This window comes from Centropristis striata, chromosome 17 (assembly GCF_030273125.1).
Source record: "Centropristis striata isolate RG_2023a ecotype Rhode Island chromosome 17, C.striata_1.0, whole genome shotgun sequence".
In the NCBI taxonomy this organism is placed as follows: domain Eukaryota; kingdom Metazoa; phylum Chordata; class Actinopteri; order Perciformes; family Serranidae; genus Centropristis; species Centropristis striata.
The window spans coordinates 24,682,602-24,702,175 of NC_081533.1; the positions used below are offsets into that span (position 1 = coordinate 24,682,602).

At 40.6% G+C, this 19,574-nt stretch overlaps 1 protein-coding gene across 3 annotated transcripts in view; it reads right to left on the bottom strand.

The window, feature by feature from the left end:
- Positions 1-19,574, bottom strand: part of nlgn2a (neuroligin 2a) — a 232,551-nt gene that overhangs the window by 62,645 nt on the left and 150,332 nt on the right. For all 3 annotated transcript variants that reach the window (XM_059355476.1, XM_059355474.1, XM_059355475.1), the window contains one exon: positions 17,722-17,871. In XM_059355476.1, the coding sequence (XP_059211459.1) occupies positions 17,722-17,871 (150 nt within the window). The remainder of the gene's footprint in view (positions 1-17,721; positions 17,872-19,574) is intronic.

Sequence of the window (19,574 nt, forward strand, 5' to 3'; positions counted from 1 at the left end):
AGACACACATCTTTATCGGCCTATTCGCCCTGAGAGTCACTGTTTTTGTCAGGCTGCAAGTTGGTGCACGTGGCTAGGAGATTTCGTCAGCGGCAGTGTATTGGCGCCCATGTGCTATCTGCACATATTTAAATGAGGTAATATGCATGCATTTGGAGCAAAATGGGCCACTTTCTATGCAAATGAGCCTCATTGCAAAAAAAGGTCCAATTCACAAAGATTAGCACTAATAAACACACAATGAAAACTATTAGCGTCTTTAAAGAGTTGGTAACCGAGCAGGATGTCCTGCATGTCACTTTTGAAAATGCATGAGAAAAAACATAGGAACAAATCATTTCTGTCCCCTTCTTTCCCAAATCCTGCTAACATTTCCCCTTTTATCCTCTCTTAATTGCCTTTGGGAGGTTTGGATAGAAGTAGCATTCTGGCAAGCCCCTCCTGACAAGACCTCTGGCTCAGTCTGACTCTCATGGTGTCCGCAGCTGTCTGTGTACCAAAATTAGAGCTCTGCACGGGCCAACAACTCCAGCTCTGAATCAGCCCTGGCCTGGCAAAGTGTGCAATTTTTCAGCCCGAGCCTGAGACTGACACCGCCCTGTCTCTTGTGCACATGTGCGTGAGAGAGCTTCTGGATACGTGCAAATTGCAAAACATCAATGTCCATGTCAAACTCACAACTACGACTGCTCAGAACATGCAACAAAAAGGAATCATGGCGGAGAGGAAGGAATGGTCCAAAGAGTGGTTTGATCTCACAAAGAAAGATGGCAACAGTGCTGCGTGTAACGTCTCGAAAATGATCATTTAAAGTAAGGGTGGAAACACCAGCAAGATGATAAAACATCTTTTTACACAACATGGGCTTAAATTCCAGGAATGAGATTATTTGACACACTATGCACACGGGTTCCTTGGTTTGGCTCAGAGAAAGGAAATGGATCAGAAATCAATGAGAAAATCAATAAAAATCAGACTGATAAGTAGTGCTGATAATGGCATTGGTATTGATGAAATCTCATCCCGAACTTGAAGCCATTAATTACACGCGAAAAGACTACAGAGGCTACTGATAACCTCACCATCCTCACCAACTGTTCCATGTTTATTTCATTAAAGATACATAAAGCAGCATTGTTTGTGTATTGTAGGTTACTCACTACTGTAATAAATGCAAATGTTTTAACTCAACACTTGGTTTGGATGCTTACCATAGAGAAAGCTATCTGGAAGAGCAGCACATTGGTCTAATGTTTACAGACAGTACATTTCACTTTTTCAAAAGATTAGGATTAAAGAATGAAGAATAACTGGTAACATTAAGCCAACCTTTGATACAGTTGCATTGTAGATCCCACAGGTATCTTTTTGTCAGCCTGTAACCATAGAAAGTATTGTAGCAGGCTAATAACATGCCACATACCTCTGGGGACCCTAACTTAATACTATGAGTAAAATAGTTAGCTGAAGCTTATTTAAAAGACCCTTTCACCTGTAATTGTTTGGTTTTGAAATGAGCATTGCGGCTATTGAAGCTCTATGCACACTGTTTTGCACGTGCAGCTTAAGATGAATACTGTGCCTAGCTAAGGCTTCTAATACCCCTTTCCCACTAACGTGAAACTAGTTCTTTTGCTGGTGCTGGTTCACAGTTAGGTTAACTTGCGAACCGTCTCAGAACCTGTTTGCTTTTCCACATGCTGGAGAGCCAAGTCATTACGTCACTGGAAATGTCTGGAAACGTCTCCACTCTCTCAGCAAGTATAATAACATCAATGGCAGATTTCATTGTCTCTTCAATGTTCATGTTGCTCCTGGCTTTGTGAGCCTACATTGGCATCCAAACACAACATGTACAACACATTTGTTCTGCTTGTCCTGAATGCTCTTGATGGCGATTATGTTCTTATTAACACTGAACGAATGTTGTTAATGTTAGACTTTGTTGTAAGCTAATGTTAGCCCGCTAGCGTTACCCCGTATGAATCACTTTTGCAGTTAAATAAATCAAATAATATGTATGATGTACGTGTCACATGGTCTTTTTGGTCACAATAACCCCACCTCCAGCCCCTGATGTCAGCGATTCGTGGTATGGTGCCTCTTTTGGAACCAGTTTAGGAAGATTAGGACTCTGAAGGGGTATAAGCTATATTTACACAATCACTGATTGAGGGAAGAGTTTAGCAAGTGGTCAGTTGATTGTTGCCGTTTTTTGGTACTCCAAGACAAGCTTGAAACAAACACACACACACACACACACACACACACACACACACACACACACACACACACACACACACACACACACACACACACACACACACACAGAAGCCAAATCTACATGCCAAGGACAGAGTGTCTTCATAACTGTGTACATTGCTAATTCAACAGTCAACTGTCATGGGCTGACTGTTGTATGTACAAACATTGACAAAAGGCTAGCAGAGGGCACAAGAGAGACCAGAAGTTGCCGTAGAGGGTTAAGCGTGCAAACATGCAAATGCATGGGCACGAATCACATGTTGGCATGTTCAGGGTTATATCCAATCATATTACATCTACCTCATTCAAATTAAAGCTTGCAATAACTTTTCATTTTCATTTACAGATCACGATAATTGCATGGCAACAAGGCTTTGTACTACAATGTCAAGCAGCGATTCATTTACGGCGCTTTGAAATGTTATTTTCCCGAAGTGTTCAGGAAATAGCCTCATACAGAGAAAAAAGGCACGTTTTTGACACAGGAGCTCCAGCTTGTTGCGGCACCACTTTAGAGGTACCATCTGCCTCATTCAAAGCTCAACAGATTATGGAGCTTTCCGTATGAAAACATGAACTACTTTCAGCGTGCCTGTGTGTGCGCCCACGCGCATCCGTCCACGACACAGGACTGTTTGTACGAATACACTCTCATTATCATCAGCCCGTCTTTGTTTCCACACAGCTGAGTGTGAGCAGGCATGTCGGGGTTGCAGGAAGTAAGCGTGGCGAGTGGAAGAAGGATACGCAGCAGAGTTTAATTTTCCTTTTAGGTTAGTGAACCCGGCACATTTAGACCCGCTGATTAGCAACAGGTTGGTTCCCCAGGATAGGCTGCTTAATTAGTTAATTAGCTCTAGCAAGCTTCCTAATGGTATGCCCACACTGGTTCATCCTGGAGCAGCACAAGTGGATAACATACGCACTACCCCCATCTTTTACATATTTAAAACCCCTCCATCACCATTATATAAACACATATTCATTAATTCTTCAATATGCTGAAGGGGAATAAGTGCGAATGAACTTTCACACACACATTAGGCACCCTAGAGAATCATGGAAGGTTTTCATTTAACAAGCCAGTTGTTGCAACAGGTCGAAACCGGAAGCGTCTGCAGGTGTTCAAGACTGTAGTTTACTGAAATTAACATAGAATTCTGAGCTCTAAAATTCACAGCTTGCCTTAACGTTAATTAACAAGTGCTGATTTGTATGCATACAGAATTCTGAGTGTGGGAAGAGAGAGAAATCGATCATTTGTTTACCAACCAACTGCAATGGACACTGTTGAATGTGTGTTTGGCACACATACACACTAATGGCAGTGCTTGGTCTAAAGCTTGATCTACATGGACACAGGTTTTGTGAAAATGTTTTTTTTTTTACACTTAAAAAAAACATGTCTACATGAAAATGCAAAAACACAACAGTGTAATCTTAACCCTTAAGCCATTTTGAAGAAGACAACAAAGTAGATGCAGAAGAAAGAAAGAAAGAAAGAAAGAAAGAAAGAAAGAAAGGAAGAAAGAAAGAAAGAAAGAAAGAAAGAAAGAAAGAAAGAAAGAAAGAAAGAAAGAAAGAAAGAAAGAAAGAAAGAAAGAAAGAAAGAAAGAAACAGAAGAAAGAAAGAAAGAAAGAAAGAAGAAGAAGAACGCCTTTCAAAAGACTAAAGAAGTCTATTACTACCTGACTGCATTGTGGTTGTATTATTATTATACATCATGGGCTGCAGTGGTGCATCAATCACTCCATAGCACATTCACACCTCCTGTCAATCAATCTCTTCCAAACATATCACAATGAAAATCAAACCACAATTAACAGAGGATTGTCAAACAACTAAATGATTCCAACGGTTTATATGTACAGGTGCATCTCAATAAGTTTATTTATGTCAGTAATTCAATCAAAAAGTGGAAATAAAACATTATATATAGATCCATTACACAAAGAAGAATGAATTTCATGTCTTAATTTATTTAATTTCTTCTAATTATAATGATTATGGCTTACATTTAATGAAGACCTAAAATTCAGTGCCTCAAAATTCAAATATTACAAAAGACCAATTTTAAAAAGTATGTTTAATATGGAAACGTTGGCCTATGAAAAGTCTCCATCTATATGCACTCAATACTTGGTTGGGGCTATTTGACTTGAACTACTGGAAATTCACTTTTCCATGATATTCTAATGTATTGAGATGCACCTGTATGTACATGTAAAAATTCCCAATAGCAAGATTAGAACCAGCCATATGTGCCCAAAATGCGTTTATTTCTGACACCTCACAATATTTAGATAAAGGTGGACACACTAATATAGGCCACAAACTCAACACACACAACACTGACTTGTACAAAATCTTCACCCTGCCCAGACTTTTACACAAGCCCCATTTGCATGTGCATGAAAGGCCACAATGCACAGATAAGGCTACTTTTTCAAAAGTATCCGTCTATGTGTAAACAATCCTTAGTGTGGAGGAAACCAGGTGGAGAAAGAATGAAGGGGGGGCATGGCACGGGAAGTTGCCAGGCCGAGAGGTGGCTTGGCATGGGACGGGGCGAGGCAGAGACTGTGCCTCTCTGTGTGGATGTGGGGCTGTGGACCAAAGAGGAGGTGGAGCAGCAGAGGGGAGCAGGTGTAGCCTGGCTCTCACACTGCTCACAGCATCTGTTACTGGGCCAGTGAGGTACTACGGCCAGCCTGTGCTTGGCATGTGTGTGTTTGTGCATGTGTGGAGGAGAGTGAACTGCACGGATGAGTGAACTCCATTTCTCTCACTACTCTCCCTGCTCTGCCTTTGTCCAACTCTCTCTCCCTCGGCCCTCTGCTGTCTCATTTTATTATGCATGTGTACATGTAACAGTGTGTGTCCGCTCATGTCAGGTGTCCTATCGCCTCTGACATTATCATGCTTTTCCTCCCGTCAATCACAGGTGCCCCGGCCAACCATGTGGTCGACGCCGGGCAGTCCTGTCCTTGACCTCACCCTCCCTGTAATGCAAATGACTTTTATTAACATTCACATTGCCTGTGTGTGTGTGTGTGTGTGTGTGTTTCTGTGTGTGTTAGCATCTGACATGAGCAGTGAAGTGCACACACACTATCTCCTGGCCTCAGGTGCTGTGTTAGCCAGGCTTGATGGGTTAATGCAGTGGTGATGGCAGGGTAGAGATAGTGGAAATCCATGTGAGAAGAGGGTAGATGGGTCATAGTGCCCCACGGTGCCTCAGCACAGTGTTGTCCAAAGGAGGACCAAGAGTCCAACAGCTGGAGCTGCAGCCTCATCCAGTGTGATGTGACAACTGGCACAGGCTGGAGTAACGGGCTGGGGAGGCAGCAGGCAGTGAGGGGAACAATAAGGAAATGATGTGAATATAAGCAGGGATTTTTTTACACTGTGGTGGAAGCACAGAGTAGAAAATGCCAAAAACTTCCAGCTATTTAAAGACAAATAATGTCACGACCGCTGTCCAGGGTGCTGAATATGAATCAGTTCCAACACTTTCAACACTGCCAAACTCATGAGCTCTACCTTTTTGTTCCTGATCCTGGTCGCTGAATTTTGGAGATGCCAAGCTCCCTCTACTAGTTTGTACAGAAAGGCTGGGTGATATGGATATCAAATAATACGATAGTTTTGAACAAAAAGGGCTACCTCAATATGAATGTTGCAGTTATATTTTAGGATTAACGATCTGTGCTTTCTAAATATATTTACACAATGAAGCAATTATTTGCTATGACTTAAAATACTGTCTGTCATTGACAGATTATTTCACTGATGACGGAAACAATATGTCCTTTTGACAGCATAGAAAACTGGGGTGATCTACCAAAATTAAATAAATTCACACTCCTGTCCAGCTGGTGTATATTAATGATCTATTATATAGTCTTACCTTGATCTCACATGCAAAACTAACTTCCACCTTCAGCTAGTATCATACGATACCAAAATGTCCAAAGTTTCTTTCAAAAGCACAGAAATTGTGATGTCGTTGATAATGGAGGTGAAAAAAGAGGGATTGGTGCAGTGGACAATGGAGGAGAAGCTTGTTTCACCTCTTTTCTGTTTATAATTTTTTGGCATTTTGGCACAGACATTAAAAAAATGACTGCTATTCATCTTTTCTCTCTGTGCCCTTAAAACGGCATGATGTAGGCCTGGAAGATTTTTATTTATATTCATTATTAAAAACTAAAGTTAAATGCTCTTAATTATGTCTTATAATTAAAAATAAATAAAATGACGTATAATAATATCTTAAGACAGAATTTTTATGAATCTGTCAATCAAAATGACGGACAACGGAAAAGTCTAATGGAACCTTTGTTGCTTGGGTCAACCAATTTGTCTGTGGCCAGTTCAGTTGTTGTTAACCTGCTAAATCTAATGGTATGTTGTTTGGTTTTATACTTAACTGACCAAAAGAAGACAAAAAAGAGGGAAAAAAACAAGTATAAATTATGAGTAATAAGTAAAATGTTGCCCAGGATTATTTAATGTATATAGTTTTTTAATATATATATATTTTTTTACAGTTCTTCACCTTAGCACATAATAATAATAACTGAACGATATATATTCAAGATCAAGGCTGCAATATGTTCAACATTGATATATACATTACAGGGCTGCATATTAACTTTTTTTGCTCATAACACTGGTGCTACAGAGGTTGATTGTTTTGTAGCACAATCCACAAAATCTCTAGCATCTAGCATAGCGTTACAAACACCTCATCTGTAGGCTACATTGATACCACAGCTGTTAAATCCAGTTTGGGTAATCTCATCTAACAGCTCAACAATCGTTAGTTAGCTCATGTTTGCTAGCTAGCATCTTAACTTGGAGCAGATATATGTGTGTCTGTTGAGTTCTGTGAACGGTCAATTGAATGGCAGATTTTATGTAATTATATTCTATAATCTGAAGGAGAAAATGTAGTGAATTTGTGAACATGGCTACAGCTTTTTGCACGTCCCACAGTGAGATGGTTGTAATATTCAACAGCCACACAGGCAGAATTCCACTGCAGCAGAGGCAAAGACATTGACAGCCACCTCTTAGTAAACTAGGAAGTAATGAAGCCACACAATGAGGTCATTTCTGAGGGAGAGGCCTGGAAAATCTTTCAATTTACTCAGCTGCCAAGTATCTTGCCTGCCACTCCTTTCCTCGACTTCACACCTCAGGATTATTAAGATAGTTTGGAGAAAAGCAGGAAATCACTCAAGAAAGCTGATGTTAAAGAATAGCCCGGAAGGTTGAGGCAAAGTGGATACAGCAGAAATTGTAATGTAAATTCTTCCGCATAAAATAACTGCATATATAATGGATGACATATTGTGTGAGCTGTGTGTGTGTGTTCGAATACAAACAATGCAAAAATAAACACACAGACGCTACAGTGCGGTGGAATATTAAATGCATAGCACTGTTGCATCCTGATGTCATATGTTGCTTATTATGCATATGTGTCAGCTGCATGTGGAGAGAGCTTAAAGGCTGTGTTGGTTTTAGTCCACACATACAAACATCACAGTGCCACTGCAGGTTCTTGAACAAACGCTGACTACTTTTTATTTTTGCTGACAATTGTACGTAAACTCACTAATATCCTGTCATTATGAGTGTCAATCTGAATGTAAAGATGCATTAGATGCTATTCTGTCTGGCTCCCCAAACAACTCTGCCATCCCCAAGGGAGAACTAAGTCTCCCATTTAGCCCTGTAGTGCCGCGCAATGATTCAAACGGCTGTCATCCCTCTGTAATGATGATCCATCCCTGGCTATTACCAGCCCATGGTTCCTCACTTACAAAGCTGATTGTTTGACATGTGAAACATACATCAGCATAATCTGCTCCATAACTCAGTTTTTAAAGAGTGCCCACAGCAAATTGTGTGTGTGTGTGTGTGTGTGTGTGTGTGTTAGGGGTGGGGTGGGGGGTGGATTAAATGAAAAAGAAGAGGAGCAACAAACACGTGAAAGGATGTGAGAGTTGCTTAGGTAAAAGTGAAACAAGGAGACAACAAAATATCATCTTTTAGTTGCGCTCCAAGTGTAGCAAGGGAAAAAACAAGCATGGAACTTTTCAAAGCAGTCCCTTGACCTTTGACCTCAATATTTGAATATAAATGGTTTCTATGGCTATCTTCAAGTCTCCCATTTACAGACGCACCCACTTTTTACTAATCCCACACACTTAACCCCTTATCCCAACTTGGGTCGTGGGGCAACAGGACAGAAACACGCTCTCTCATTCACTTTAGAGTTACCAATTAAACCTAAGCTGCATGTTTTTGGACTGTGGGAGGAAGCCAGAGTACCCAGAGAGAACCCACGCTGACACAGGGGAAAAATGCAGAGTCGAACTGGCGATCCTCTTGCTGTGAGGCAAGAAAGCTCAACATGTACATCTTTTTCATAATCTGCTTGTAAATGTAATCCTTTTTTTTCTTTGTTTGTGTTTTAACTGTAATTTTGTAACTGTGTTTTGTATTTGCTGCTGCCTATCTTGGCCGGGTCTCCCTTGAAAAAGAGGTTCTTGATCTCAATGGGATATTCCTGGTTAAATAAAGGTTACACTACTGCACATATTCATGTATGACTGGAAAACCTTTCCAAGAAGGAATGAGGCCAATAGTGATAGACAGACAGCAGTGGTGCAGTACTGTACTGTCTTTCCGGAAGGTGTGAATCTATAGGAGGAGAGAGGAGAGGAGGTGGTGTGAAAACAGGTGAGCAGATAATATGAGGGAGTCAAGAAAGCAGCAGACATGTCAGGTGAGAGAGTATCAAGACCAGGGACAAACAGAGGAGACACGACATCTGAGGAGCGATGACAGAGAAGCTGTGATAGCTGTCTGAATACATGTCTGTAACTGTGTTAATTTGTGTGTCGCTGCAGGAGGGCGTCTCACCTGCCCATGGGAATGTGTGTCAATCTGTGTGTGTGTGTGTGATGCAGGCCAGCTGAGGTTCTAATCCCCTCACGGAAAATAGTGGACCAGCCTGTCCTCTTTCTCAAAGTCACACACACCCTATACCACCCAACGCACACACACTTAAGACACCACCGTCCCCCTTTCTCTCTCCCCTCACATGGAGTCAAGAGGACTTTGCTCATCAATTCTCCCAGAGGTTGCTATGGAGACTGAGGATAGTGTGTGTGTGCGTGCAAGCGTTTGAGAGATGTGTTCACCCTGTGTGTGTGTGTCTTTATATCGTCTCTGGTCCTGTCAGGTCACGTTTCACACTGCTGTCTGGGCGTGGGACCACACACACACACACACACACACACACACACACACACACGCACACACACACACACACACACACACGCACACACACACACACACACACACACACACACACGCACACACACACACACGACCCCCTGCTGAAGCGTTGAGCAGGCATTTTTCACCCCACACTCCTTGAGCAGCAAAAGTTTTACACAGTAACAGAGTTTGTGTGTGTTTGTGTGTGTGTGTGTGTGTGTGTGTGTGTGAGTCTTCATGCCTGTTCAGTTGATTCACAGATAATGCAGAAGATGCTGTATCTGCTGCGTGCATGTGTGCACATAGCACTACAGAGCATATATAATTGTGCTCTAGATGAATGTCTGCTCTAGTGCACACTCAAAAGCGGCTCTGCAGGTTTTATTTTTAGCATCACAGGCAAATGCAGCCCCTCTCCCCCTCGCTGTCCTCCCCCTCCCCCTCCTCCTGCTCTCTGCCCTCTCTCTCATCTCTCTCCCACTGTCACTTCTCTCATCTCTCAAAATCTCTACTCTGTGTATCTCACACACACAGTGCTCAGGCCGCATACAGTGTGTCGACATAAGTGTTGCAGCTTCGAAAATATATTTTTTAAAATGCTCGGAGCTTTGTACCGCGCTGTTCCACCTCTCTGGTCTCATCATCATTGCTAATGTCTGAATGGATGCACAGTCTCACTCTCATATCTTTGCCTCCTGCTCTTGTTCTACCTCCCCGACTTGCACATTGGTGGCGGATATAAAAAGCTCATTGTGGTGGAGGTGACGTATGTACTGTAAGCATGTCTGTCGCTAAGGCAGCCAAGGCAAGGTCAAGTGCTCGGTGGCCCGGCGAAGCTTTTCATTACATATTGAACTCCCTGCAGAGACGTCGCTGGAGACTGCCTGCTGCTTCCTCTCCACCTCTACTGCCACTTGTCTGCTGCCGGAGAAACTCGTCTGCCCGTGTGCAGACAGGTACATTTCCATATTAGCATACGGACACAGTCGGTCGTGTTCCGCTGCGTGGATGATTCCACGGCGGTTAGCATTTGCAGCGCGCTGGCAGGGCTGGAGAGGCGACTGTTGAATCAGGGTGTCAGTGGAGATGGAGGGAGAAAAGATCACGTCCCTCAATCAGCCAGATGGAAAAACATAGAGAAGGTTGATTTCTCTTCCTCGACCTCTATTACTGCCTCTCCTGTGCTTGATTTCCTTCTGTTTTTCTTGTATGCTGTTGCATAAGGACAATGCATAGATGCACGCACAAACGTACAGAAACAGTCTTGAGGAGCAGCAGAGAGAGTGCAGAATATATTTACATATATATTAAATATTCTATTTATATTGAATAAACTGTACCTACAGTGATTGAACGAGTCCTGAATATGTTTTCTTCTTACAAATAATTAAAAGTTGCTATATGAATCGATTTACATGTATTAATCACATTGTATTAAAAGGGATTGTAACTTTTTTTTTTGCATTCATGTAGTAAAAAAATATTTTATCTTGCTTTTTTTATACCAGTATCACTTTTGTTGTTTCTGTTTCTGTATTTTTATTAATTTTATCTAATCTTTTAATCTTTCATTGTACTTTATTGACATCATGTTTTATTCTCCTTTTGTGTTTTATTTAATTATTAATTTTTAATTAATTTAATTTTGACTATATTTTATTTCACTCAGTTTTAGTACTATTGCTCCTATAGCTCTTAAACGTTGTTTTTTTAAAATTACATTCCCATCATTTACATTGATTTGTGTGCTGAGGTTTCTTGTCTTTTTCTATAGCTTTTATGGTATAAACTTTTCTGTCTTATTATTTGCTTGTCGATCATCTGTGAAGAACTTTAAACTATGGACTGATAGGTGTTCCCATAAATTCTGAAATAGCCTCAAAAATCCAAGGCAGGTGATATTTCTTGGAGATATTTGTACCACAGGATAGAAAGTAGGGGTGGGCGATACGGCCTTAAAATAATATCATGGTATTTCAGGGTATCTTTGCAATAACGATATTCTTGACGATATGACAAAATACTGAAACAAATATAGAACATTTTGAGAGTCTGAATAAATAAAAATCGTACAACAAAATAAAAACCAACCATAAACCTAAATTGCTGTTTAAAGTGCAAAACAGTTGCCAAATACAAAAAATGACTCTTGTCAGTGCAAAATGAATGTATTAGAAAATAATAAAAAATAATCCTGCAAATGTCAGTGGTGGAATGTAACTAAGTAAGTACTGTACTTAAGTACAATTTTGAAGCACATCTACTTAACTTGTGTATTTCCATTTATATAACTTTATACTTCTACTTCACAACATTTTAAAGGCAAATGTTGTATTTTTTACGCCACTACATTTAGCTGCTTTTCAAATCAAGATTTCACATAAAAAAACGTGATTGAAGACAGTAAAATGCTGCTTACATAAATGCATCAAAAATAATTATCCAACAACATAAATAGAATATATAAAACCCTCTGAGTGGGGTCATTCTACACAACAGGTACTTTTGCTTTTGTTACTTTAAGTACATTTTGTTGCTGATACTTTTGTACTTTTTACTTCAGTAAGTTTTGAAAGCAATGATTTGGCATCACTACAGCAAGAAGTAGAGATGTTGCCATTATCAAAATGTATTGTTTTTTATCCTATAAGAATCTAACAGGTATTATGGTGACTGATATGATACCCCCCCCTCCCAACAGAAAGTATATTCTGCTGTCTGCTCTACCCATCCCATTCATGTCCTTTTTCCCTCTCAATTTAAAAAAATGAGAAGGAGCTCCGACTAAAAATTCAACACCACTCACCCAGTCCTCAAGCAGTGATCTCAGCCTGCTCAACCACAGGGAAATTGCTTTGCACAGCAGTTTGATTCACTGGTTAGACCAACTTCCCCTGAAGCAAAAGGTCTGAGGTTCAAACCCCACTCCAGCCAACATGCTGCATAACGAGACTCTTACAGAGGGCGCAAAATAAGCCCCATCCACCAGCCAAATGCTGGGAAAATAATGCAGGTGGCTGCTTCGATCACCAGCCAAACAAACATATTAAACATATAACATACATCCATCATCCACACACACACACACACACACACACACACACACACACATACACCTGTGATGCATCTGTACAGATCGTTTATCATTTATGTTTTTCTTTGTTGTTGTTTGTGCTGTATGTCTGCTGTCCCTTGTAGTCCACATGGTGTAGTGTATTTGTCTCTCATGTCACCTTGTTTGTTACGTCATTTCACCAATAATAAAACCCCCCCCCCAAAAAACCAAACATATAACACACTCATTTTTTGTGTGCATATTCTGGTCTTGCATTTTAGCTGGCTTATAAGCTTCTAAGCACACTTAACATATCTTCGATGTTGATTCCCTCTCTATCTTAACTATTATTTCTGTATATCCTATGCGAACACCAGCCGGAACATATATGTTCCGGTTTATATGATCTGGATTATTTAAGTCCCTAACAGTAACTTGTCGTAGGCTTGGTAAACCTTTGGACTGCCGACCGAAGCAGCAAAAATCCCAACTTCAACAATCAACTGAGCATCCAGTATGTGCGTGAAGGGGTCTGACCCTTGAGAGATTGAAGATAATCTCATTCTGTCTGGCAGCCACGCACTATCGAGTTTGCATTTCACATGACCACACCGAGCTCCTGTATCAATAATTCCTGCATTGCCTTTCCAAATCAGCGTGTCAGATTGCTGAAGCAAGAACACAAACACAGTAGGAACCCTCGCAGTGTATCCACAGAGCAGACATTGATATGCATGAATGCACGCAGCTACACGTGCTTGACGAACACCACCTCGAAAAAGCACACAAATGCGCATTTCTAACCCCCACACTGGCTTCTCTGTGTGTCTCTCTCTGTCAAAGCAGAATGCCATCCATCATATAGGACGCATGGTACGAAAGATTACTCACATTTCTCCCAATCATGGCCAAATTGCACTGGATGGCTCTCATATTTAGGAGATAGCTTCGGCGTTCTCTTTGCATACAAATGACAAAGTCTCTCTCTCAATTTTCTTTCTCCTTGACTCAAAGAATGTGATGAGAGTGTCACAGATAGGGTACTGATAGAAGATAATTCAAAAGATGCCACCAGACTGGTAAAGAGAGAGATATGTAAAGATACTGGGAAGAAATGTATTAATTCACAAGAAGAGATAAATAAGATCCAGTCCCAGCTAATACACATCCTGTGACAGTAATAATCTGACAGAATTTAATACATCACCATCTCCTTTCTTACAAATTCCAACAAAAAAACTTGGAGTAGCTGCTTAGACTTCTGACTCATTTCATCGTATTTGAGAACCAAACTTCTGTTGGTAATCCACTCACTTGGATTCCCTCTGATCAGGATTATTTTTGGCCATCTAAAACTCTACATACTAGGCTCAAGCTGGGATAAAAAGACAGTTTACAGAATGACTCAGTAATGCTGTAAGACTTTGTCTTTTTCTTAAACCCAATTTGTGGCAATTAGCAACTGTCTCAAAAGGGTTAGATTATCTACAGATCTGGAAAAAAAAAATACAAAAATGATGCAGCTGCTTCGACTACATCATGACAACACTGCCCTCGTCAAAGTAAAAGTGGATAAAAATGAAGCCAACATGGAAGGGCCAGAAACTGCACTTCTTCGAATGGCCACTTGAGGCAGGCAATCCCCATGGACCCCCATATTAAAATGCTAAACTTTACAGCAGAAGTAAAACATATTTAGCTTCATTCAGCCTGCCTCAGCTCCACCCACTCTCTAGATCTTCGATCATTTTCTGGATTAGCCAGGAGCCACAGCCGAACCACCACACTGAGCTTTACAATGGCTTTTCAGAAACCTAAAGGCTTATTTTTATTCAGTGTTAAATACGTGTTTGTATGGAGCCTTCTGTCTGTTCCTTTCGCCCGCATTTCTGCACAGTTTCTGAAAGTATACGGAAATGAACGAAAAGGAGCAGTGCCATTGGAAGTTGTTGGGGAAATGGAGTGAATAGTTCCAGCAAGACACAACCACAAGACATGACAAAAACATTTTGAAAATGGCGACTTCTTCAGGAGATTTACTGAAGAAATGTTCTGTCCACATGTGGCGATGTATTTAATGGCCTCAGAGACCACCGATGTCTACAAAGCTGCCTCCATTTTTGACTCAAGAGGCGCATTATTAGGACCGTCGACATGGTTGTTGTTGTCAGAAATGTTTGACTCTGAGCTGCAGGGGGAGGCAACCTGTGGCTCTTCAGGCCATCCACAGTTCTAGTTAAAATAGCAGTTTATTGTTACTTGTGTTGTGGCTATAACTAAATCATTTATATGAAATGAATGATTTTTATCTATCATTGGTGTAGACCCTGTAGACCCAGAGCAATTGTATTCTTCGATTGTAAAAATGTGCAGCTTATATATGGCATTAAAAATGTCTTCAGCGTCAAGCCTCTCATTTTCACTTTGGTCCTTGCTACTTTTTGACAAAATCATATTAATAAATGCTCAATATGACCTGTTAGTAATGCTGGTAATCTAATTAAGACTTAATAGGCCGTTTTGCGACTCTGTTACAACATTATTTCTCTTTTTTTGGCCAACACCGGCTCTTTTTTTAGTAAAAGTTGCCGCCCCGAAGTATGTCGGTGACAGTTAATGTTTGAAATGGACTGGTTTTCAGATATAAAGAGCATAAATGAGGCTTATGTCTGACGTAACGGAGTCTATTGCCACATTTTACATACAACAAAGAAGAATCTGCAAGAAGTACAGCAATCTTCATTTGAAATAAAAAAAAAAAAAACATAAGATTCTCAGTAAATTTGAAATGTTGCTGTGTTCCCAGAACTCAGCAATAAACTTTGTGAGAACAATGTGATTTTGTTTTTTTACAGATGACAATGATCGACATCTACACAAATAAGAGCCAGGTTGGAGAAAAAAAAACAACAAACTCCTAAACAACTGCTCAGTACTGGAAAATAAAATCAAAGAAGCACACTTCTGTCACACACTGATTTCATGGAAGCGTCACAGATCTCTGATAATAGTCACATTTTAGATAGCATTTCAGAATTGAAACACTTTCGGTAATTGCAGCAAATGAAAATCTGTCATCATTTTTAAGGCTGTGTAAGTGTTCGGAAAAACAACACAGACACAAAAAAGAAAGAAAACAAATCACATGCGCGGCAGCTGATTTTGAAACCGCTTCCAGCAGCCCACTCTCTTTGGATAATGAAATATCTAATGCATTTAGTTTCCTTTAGTTAGCACCTGCCTCCTTAGAGGCATGTTCCTCCTCTCCAAGCTAAATTACTTGGTCTCGATGGAGCGAGACAGAGTGCGGTGAGTAACAAAGAGGAGAAGTCAAGTATATTTTCAGGAAAAGGGATGACGAGCTCGTGCTGGAGAGCTGAGGTGACGGATGATACTCTTTTTTTCCCCTCAAACCTGGCTGCGGCAGAGTCTCACAGCGACCTGAGCAGACAGGTTACAGTATACTTACTGCACTCGGCCTGTAAAGCCACCTTAACTACTTTCCAAATCCCTCGTCTTCACTGTGCTGTGTCTGGTCGCTCCAAAGTGCATCATAACCGAGCCTCCTCCTACCAAAACACTCTGTAAAGGCATTTTCATTTTTACAATCCTCACTCTTTGTGGGATGAATTATACAGCTGCGAAATAGACGTGTGGAGGTTGGAGGCGCCTGGTGAGGGCATGCAGTTAAAATGAAGAATTGCGAGGTGCCTTTCTGTGTCAGTAAAAATGCCAGATCTGTATCTGATTTGCATGCTTGTTCCTGTCTGTGAATTCTCTCCCATGAAGCCCTTTCTATGAGAGTTATTGGCAAAATATCACTTGATAGTGTATGGAGGGTTCAGACGTCAAATATATAACAGAGTGGTGGTCACATGGTGAGAGGTTGAGGGTGGAACAGAAGATATTTCAACATCTTGTTGTAAATATTCACACTTTTTTCCCGACTGCTGATATCGAAAGAAAACAGAGCGCTCAGTGCTTTTAATAAGCAAATGCTGATATCATGTTCTGACCTTCATCTAATTAAATTTTAATGAAGCAGTTATTCGACAAGGTGTGAGATATGCAAAAAGTCACTCCACAAACTAATTATGAGAACAATGAAAAACACAGACAATGTTGAGTTTTTGTTTCTACACTATTTGTCATTTCTCTTCTTATCTGAGCATTTCAGACAAAAATCGGTTTTCAATTATAATCCGGATAAAAGGATGATAAGAGTTTATCCACAAGCAGAAAAATCAGATCGACTTTTCTACAAAAGACAAACTTGTCATACACACTCAATGCTCCTTTTAAACTAAATTCTAGGTTTACTGTTTTGTTTGTGATTAGTGACACATGAATACCCTGCTTATACGACGGAGGGGGAGGGGGGGTTTAAATGTGAACCTTGGCATTCAAAGAAAGCGAAACAATGACATAATCAGAGTGTTTAGACTGGAATAATCAACAAAGGGGATCCATAAGAAAGTGTGCGCTCATGATCAACGCCTGCACTGGTTGTCATTAGATTGATGAATTCTATTGATGTCATCCATCACTGACTAAATCAAGAAGAGTCTGCTGAGAGTAATTGACTTGCATGTGTGCGTAGATGATTGTTTGGTGTTTAGTGGCATGGCGGAGAGTGAAAAAGGAAAATGGGAAGATTGAATATATCATTGTGCCTGATTGCCAAGGGGCCTTAAAACTGAAGCCTGTGTGGATTCTTTCTGATGACCAGCAGGGGGCGACTTCACTATTTGCCAAAATAAATCCAAATGTGTAGAAGCCAATGAGAAAATTAACCTACTTTTCACTTGTTTTATTACCTCAGTAAACATTTTCCTAATGAGTTAATGGTCTATCCTATCAATTGGGGTTGAGGCATAATGCTGTATCAACTTCACCTCTAAAAAACCACTAGCGACAAATTTAGCAACTTATCTTGCCTCGAAAAAACCAAGATGGCTAAAACGCCAAACTTGAGGTTTCAAAACAGTAGTCCACAAAGCAATGGGTGTCAACACGGTGGCTGTGTCCACTTCTTTTATGCTACCTTTGATGGGAGCAAACTTTTTGTTAACATAGTTAAGATATGGATAAGGTCACTTACCGAGCACACCGAGCCGGTAGTTCATGGTCACCACAATCACGTTGCCGTAGGCGGCCAAGACGCTAGCATCAAACATGTTCCCGGTGCCTTCCATGTAGGAGCCTCCATGAATAAACAGCATCACCGGCTTCTTCCTGCGGTCACGGATATCTACACACACACACACACACACACACACATAGAGGAGAAAACAGGGAATAGAGAACAAAAAAGAAAAAAAGTCAATAACTGTATTTACGCTTCTCATATTCTCTTTGATCACATATTGTGTTAGACCATAATATACTGAACAAATAGCAAATTGCTCGGCAGGATGAGAATGCAGTCCTATATCAGAGCCTACGAGCTGCTCTGTTCCCTGCAGCTGGATGTCAGCTCTTAAAAATGAGCTTGAGGTAATTTAGATTTCAGGCAATGATTCCAGCAACAGGCAATAACAGGAGACAACCCAGCAAGAATGTAATCAAATGTTTCCTGGTGATTAAAGCAATAATGCTTGAAGGGAATCACTGAGTAGTGTAGCATACTGGAGCTAACCTGTATATCACTGCCTCTGTCTTTATTCCACACTGAGGCCTAGATTGACCCACACTGATGCAATCCTAAGCACGGCGCACAAGGAACCCCGCGAGCAGTTCATTACACCTGCGCAAGGTAATTTATTAAATTCAAGCTTGAAACTAGGGCAGCCACGGGTAATTAGTTAAAACTGAGAAATGTAAAGACAAAACACAAACAGATTTTTTTGCTCAAGTTGTTTGCAACTGCTGGTGTCAAAGCTCATGCCGGCAAGCTCTCTGCTGCAAAGAAAATATGTTTTAAAACTGTGTAAAAAGGCACTCTGGGACGACAGAGCAAACACACTGAAAGCAACTGGGCACCACAAGTGAAAATCACAGGTATAAAAGCACCAGTATGACATGAGGAGCCATATTAAAGCCAAGGCTGCAAGGGGAAAAGCTAGTGTCTCAAGAACATTCTCTGTGCAACCAACAGATAATAAAAGGCCACTGGCTCTTAATATATCATGTCTGCTATGAATTTCCATAATTTCCTCATTTTATTTTGCACATCGGATCTTGGAACTCCCATAAATGCAAATCACAACTCGCCCTGAGCTGCAGGGACAGCTATATCAACCTATTTCTAGGTCAATTACCCTGTGGGGAATCTCTAGAAAACACAGTTTTCTCGGATGCTATCAGTTTTGCACTGGCACAAATTGTTAGTGGATCGTGCCTTGAGGTTAAGAAAGTGGAAAGATAACTGAAAAGTTCCATGTGCAAATGTCATTTCCTCTATTATTGGAAAACATGACACAAACTTGAGGTTGAGGGTTAGTTCTTATGCATTCAGAAATATATCAGATAGCAGAAATGTAGTAGTCCATACTGATACTAGTACTTCCAAATTTAAGCATCGACTTGGCACCGAAGTAACAGTACTGGTGATATCCCATCTGGCTCGTACTCAAACTCAAAAGTCCTAGATTGTTATTTCTCTTGTGAGAAAATCTAATTTATGCATTTGTCCTTGAACATTATTAAAAAAACGTCAAACCACTTTAGAATTCCACTTCAACAACTGTTTACTGAAAAATAAAAACTGAATGTGCAATCAACAGCCGTGAAAATCTGTTGGTGGATCTGAGGGTGTTTAGTTAAAACCAAATTGTTTTTTTATTAAAAGTATGATGACATGATGATAAATTATACCATCATTCTTTCACGATGCAGCCAGAACATTTAAAAGTCTATTTCACATGCTTGCACTAACGCTTGCTACTTCAGCGCTGTGTGTATACAGCACGGTCCCTGATGGGCCCTCGTTGGCCTTTGAACCGGTCTCCCTGC